The sequence below is a fragment of the Penaeus monodon genome, chromosome 8, assembly GCF_015228065.2.
Source record: "Penaeus monodon isolate SGIC_2016 chromosome 8, NSTDA_Pmon_1, whole genome shotgun sequence".
Classification (NCBI taxonomy): Eukaryota; Metazoa; Arthropoda; class Malacostraca; order Decapoda; family Penaeidae; genus Penaeus; species Penaeus monodon.
This window is the reverse complement of record NC_051393.1, coordinates 16,817,474-16,822,542: the sequence shown is the minus strand read 5'-3', so window position 1 is coordinate 16,822,542 and position 5,069 is coordinate 16,817,474. Positions and strand designations below refer to the sequence as shown.

The window sequence follows — 5,069 nt, the reverse complement described above, 5'->3', positions numbered from 1 at the left end:
TACCTGTCCAGAAGGACCAAGCTTCATGTCTTCAAGGCCCTGATAATGCCTTTTTTGTTTTATGGAAATGAAACTTGGATGCAATCCTGTGACTCTTCTTGATGCCTTTTACAACAGATCCTTCCCCCAGATTGTTAGGTACAGCTGGCAGAACCCTGTGTACAACCAACAGTTACACCTTGAGGCCAGTGTAGGATCTAATACTTGTACAATTCAGGATCGACAATTCGGGCTGCACAGATACCTGGCTTGACCCCTGAGGACAATCTTGTCCACCAGGCAGATTGATCAGATCCATTGCACAGAATTAGAGATGGACTGGTGGCTCACAATTAGGGATCCTTGTGGATGCAACACAATTTCTATAATGATTAAAAGAAAATATTGCTTTCTCAGTATACTTGCTGCCTTTCAATGAGCAACTCCGAATTTTTAAAATTAAATTGGACATTCTTTGTTGAAATAATCTTTCAACTGAAACGTTTTTGATACATCACATAAAAAAGAATTCTATAAATAATTATGTGATTATTGTAACTCTTTTGTTTTATCAATATTTCTTTATATACATATATTTCATTGTTTTACTTTTTGAGCAGATAGGGTTAATACAGACAGTGCATGTGCCACTACAAACAACATTCAGAATATGCACTCAGTATAAAATTTGTTTTTCAGAGGTTTCACTTAACTGAAAAAAGGGGTTTAATAAATGCTTTCCAGTGGCTAACAAATTAATTTATTGTAAAAAGATCAACCTAGGAACATTTCTAGTACACTAAATATTATCACAGAATATAAGACCAAAGAATGCTTTACTCTTCACTTTGTATATTATACCTAAAGAATCATAAAATATTGTTACACAATCTGTTTGACACGTGGTTTCTTTATCATAAACATATTTTGTTGTTCCTAACTATGAAAACATTGAAGTCCATTTCTGCATCTCGGGTCCAACCTTAATATATAAAACAGGAAATTTGCTTTTCAGATAGCAACATCTAATGTACAATGAACAAAGGTTGCAAAATTTAAAATGGTTTGCTTAACATCCCACTCTTTCTATGATGGTGTATTTGTGTACATGTGTGAAACCAAGACACACAAACATGCAATGATACACACATTGAAGTGAGAGAGAGCACGCACGCACGCACGCACGCACGCACTCACTCACTCACTCACTCACTCACTCACTCACTCACTCACTCACTCACTCACTCACTCACTCACTCACTCACTCACTCACACACACACACACACACACACACACACACACACACACACACACACACACACACACACACGTGGAAGTGGACATGTATGCATGCAAATGCATAAACATGCTGCAAACATGATACATTAACACATACATGGGTGTACACATTTACACACAAATACAAACACATCCATATACTTGTACTAAACAACAACAAAAATGTTTTGCATCAGTCTACAGGTAGCTAAACAACTTTCCTCATTAGCAAAATTGTTACATATAATAGTGAGGTTACTTTGACAATGGCAAGAAACCCTTAAAGCTACTAACAATCTTTGTAGGAAATAAATTGTATAAAATCATATACAATTAATCTGCTTCCATAAGGCAGTTGAAAAGATTTATCAGTTTTCAAATTCAGGAACAGACTGGCTAATTTACATTTTGAGCCACAAACAACAAAATATATACACAAACAAGAAACATACTCCTCAAAACCTTTCTACTAATTTCCATGCTAGAAAAAACAAGACACAGACATGCACAGTTGTGCACACAGACTTGTGCACACATTGATAATGAAGGAGAAAAAAAAAATAACAATGATGATAATACAATAACAATGTGTTAACTAATATTGATTTACTTTGATCATTCTTTAGAGTCAGGAGAAACTTACTTGAATTCAGTTTATAAATAACATTTTGTGTTTACTTGACTTTACTTGGAAAAATAAACGAAAAAGAAAAGGCAGAATGTCATGTATCACTGCTTTTTTTAACAGTAACATTCTGAAGTCTTTTGGCTATTAGGTCCAATGCAATATAAGTACATAAAATACATACACACAATCTGTCTTAGAGTCATAACTTGCATTGTTTTATAATCAATTTTGAAGGTCAGTACAGTCATACAGATTCATATGGCCAATGTGAAAAAGGAAAAATAATGAGCTTAAAATAAACAGTTTAATATTTAAACATCAGTATGACAAATGTTCCACTTGCTGAAAAATTAGATACTGCTAATAAATACCACCATTTCCTAATAAGGATACAATTTCAGAAGATCCTCACAAGAGAAGAATTACAGAAATCTTCCTTTTTTTGTACACTGTAATGATGTTTTAAATTGAAATGTTCTTTTCAACTCGTAGAACTTATTGTTGTATGCCTTGATATGTTTAAAAATGAAATATATAATCTCCCTTTCAGCACATTAATTTATACTAAAATGAATACTAACCACAACTCTCCATATTCTAAAAACAAATACAATTTCTCTCAATGATACAGTCATTAAACTTTAATACTATGGTAAATTTCATTCATCAAAATAATTTACTTGTCACACTTGCACATATTTACACCGTCTTATTCAAGAAAAATAAAATGTTTGTATCCAACATCCACACCATGTGCACAGCAATTTTTTATTTTTATTTTTATTTATTTTTTTTTTTTTATGATCTAACTTGTAACAATTGTAACTCTCCAGTGTAATAAATCTTTATTCTACTCAATGTAACACATTATACTAATGTCATTACTAGTAGAACCTGGCAATCTTAAGTGGACATTAAATTTTTTACTGAAACACAATGTCAATGTAGAAAATGTTTCATCTTTATAAGTATATTGAAACTAATTCCCTATTTCTTTCATCTGAGCATAGGTGTTGAGAGAGTGTCCTAAAATAAAACATGCTATGTAACAATAAGCAATGCAACTATAACAATTCCCATGTCTCAGTTTTCCTGTTATAAATTGAGAGCACAAACAAAAAAAATATACAACAATATTTTCATTTCCTTGGTTCACAAGACCTGAAAACATTGTAGATAATTCCTCTTACTTCTTAAAATGATTTCCCTCTTATGTCGACAAGCTATTGTGATATCTTCCCTTTTCTTACTATCAAATTTAAAACTCACACTACCCTCTGATCCCTTTCCAATAATATACAAAGTTACCGTCTGACAATTCACTGCTTCTATAACCTTTTACAGTTCATGTCTGCATTTGAAAAAATAAAAGAAAGCACTCATCTGATGATCATTTTAATCCCTTCGCATCAGCTGACATCCTATTATCTCATAATCCTAGGTCCCAGTCATAAGCTGGACAGTAGTGTGCGGAGATGTGCTGATGCACTCTGGCCTCACTTTATTCAAAATTTCATCTATCATGAATGGGTAAATAACCATGATACATAACTATTCATACATGTTAATGGCATATCCCTCCATAAAGATTTGTGAAATTATGTTTAATGTTGCGCAGTTTGCTGATGGTTTATATGTCATGTGAGGCCCAAGGGAGGAGTGTCACCTACCCTATCTCTCTGAAAGCTTTGGGAACTTGACCCATTTTCTGCCACATATACCTTTCCATTTCCTAAAATCCTAAAATGTTTCGTCACTAGCTAGGCATTACAATATATTTAACCACAAACAACAAAAAATTAAGCAAAATTATCAAAATATATTACTCATCTTGTCTTTATTTGTATGCAACAAAAATGCTTTTTATGAAAATAATCTCATGAGCTGGTAAAATTTTCAATTCCCTCTCTAAAGGATCAAGACATTTTAGCATAAAGCTTCATCAGCTCCATAATCATTCTCACTTTTACTTCTCTCCATATATGATAGTAGAGTTACATTAGACATGTTGAAATAAGCTGCATAAATTATATCTTTTAATCTTCAGTGATTACCGTGTTGATTTTTCAAAAATAAATTCTTATTACATGAGGAACTTGTTTGAAATATACATGATCTGCTTTATGAATTAATTAAAATTCCTTGTAAGAAAAATACAAACATGCATGCATGTATGATTTCTTTCCTTTAAGAGCTATATCACAAAATATAAGTATTTTCACTAACAACACATTTTTCTCTAGCATACATGTAAAATTAAAAGCAGAGAAAAAAAATCACTAACCATCAGTAACTGATTCTGATATGCATGTTTTACAGAGATCCTAAAAATCCATAAGAAAAATAAACTGATTACCCTTCACTACACAAGTAAGTCTGAATTTGTACACATTAGTGTGCTGCTGAATATATAAGTTAATGAGGAATTATGACAGCAGATGCAAAGAGTATAATGTGTGTGTGTGTAACTGAATAACTGAGAAAGAAAAAGAAATAAAGAGAGCAATCTGTAAATGCATGTATAAGAGCTTATGAATTAGGGTATGCATCCATGTCCATTTTTTTCAATCTGATTAGACTTTCATAAGCACTTAATAGTGAAACACCAACATGTAATATTTTAACTAATTTGGCCTCTAAACCTCCTCTGACTTTGGTGCCTTTCCAGACAAATTATGGACCTGTATAGAGTGTTCCAGATTGCCTTCCATGCCAGGTTGGGGATGATGTTGAACCAGAACCACCTGCTGGAGCTCTTGCTGTGAGGCTGTGTGGGTGATGTACTCTGCATTTGAACCACCATGACTCTGTACACCTGAGTGACCAAATGTAGAGTGGTTTTGGGGTCCTTTGTCCTCTGGCGCAATGCTATATATGGCCTGGTTCTTATCAGTCTTGTTATCCTGGGACAAATTATACCCATGGTGGGAAGTTGACCCTCTATTCTCAGCATCCAGATCATATGGTGGAGGTCCTGCTGTTCCTTTGTGTCCTGAAGAAGTAATCAGGTCTCCGGTGATGACTTCTACTGTACCAGGAATCTGTTCCCCAGTCTCTGTGCTCACTGTGCTTCCTGCTATACGCACTGGGTTTGAAAACACTGTTGATATTCCATCAATGGTTATGACATATGAACTATACCCATTGACAGTGCCATCATTAGTTTGGGTAGATGCACTTCCT

The 5,069-nt window shown here is 33.8% G+C and overlaps 1 protein-coding gene across 1 annotated transcript in view; it reads right to left on the bottom strand.

Moving 5' to 3' along the window:
* Positions 1–721: 721 nt before the first annotated feature.
* LOC119576210 (zinc finger protein 429-like) overlaps positions 722–5,069 on the bottom strand; it is a gene marked incomplete in the record, with an annotated part of 93,948 nt that continues 89,600 nt past the window's right edge. Inside the window, 1 exon segment of the mRNA XM_037923797.1 lies at positions 722–5,069. Coding sequence (XP_037779725.1) covers positions 4,523–5,069 — 547 coding nt within the window.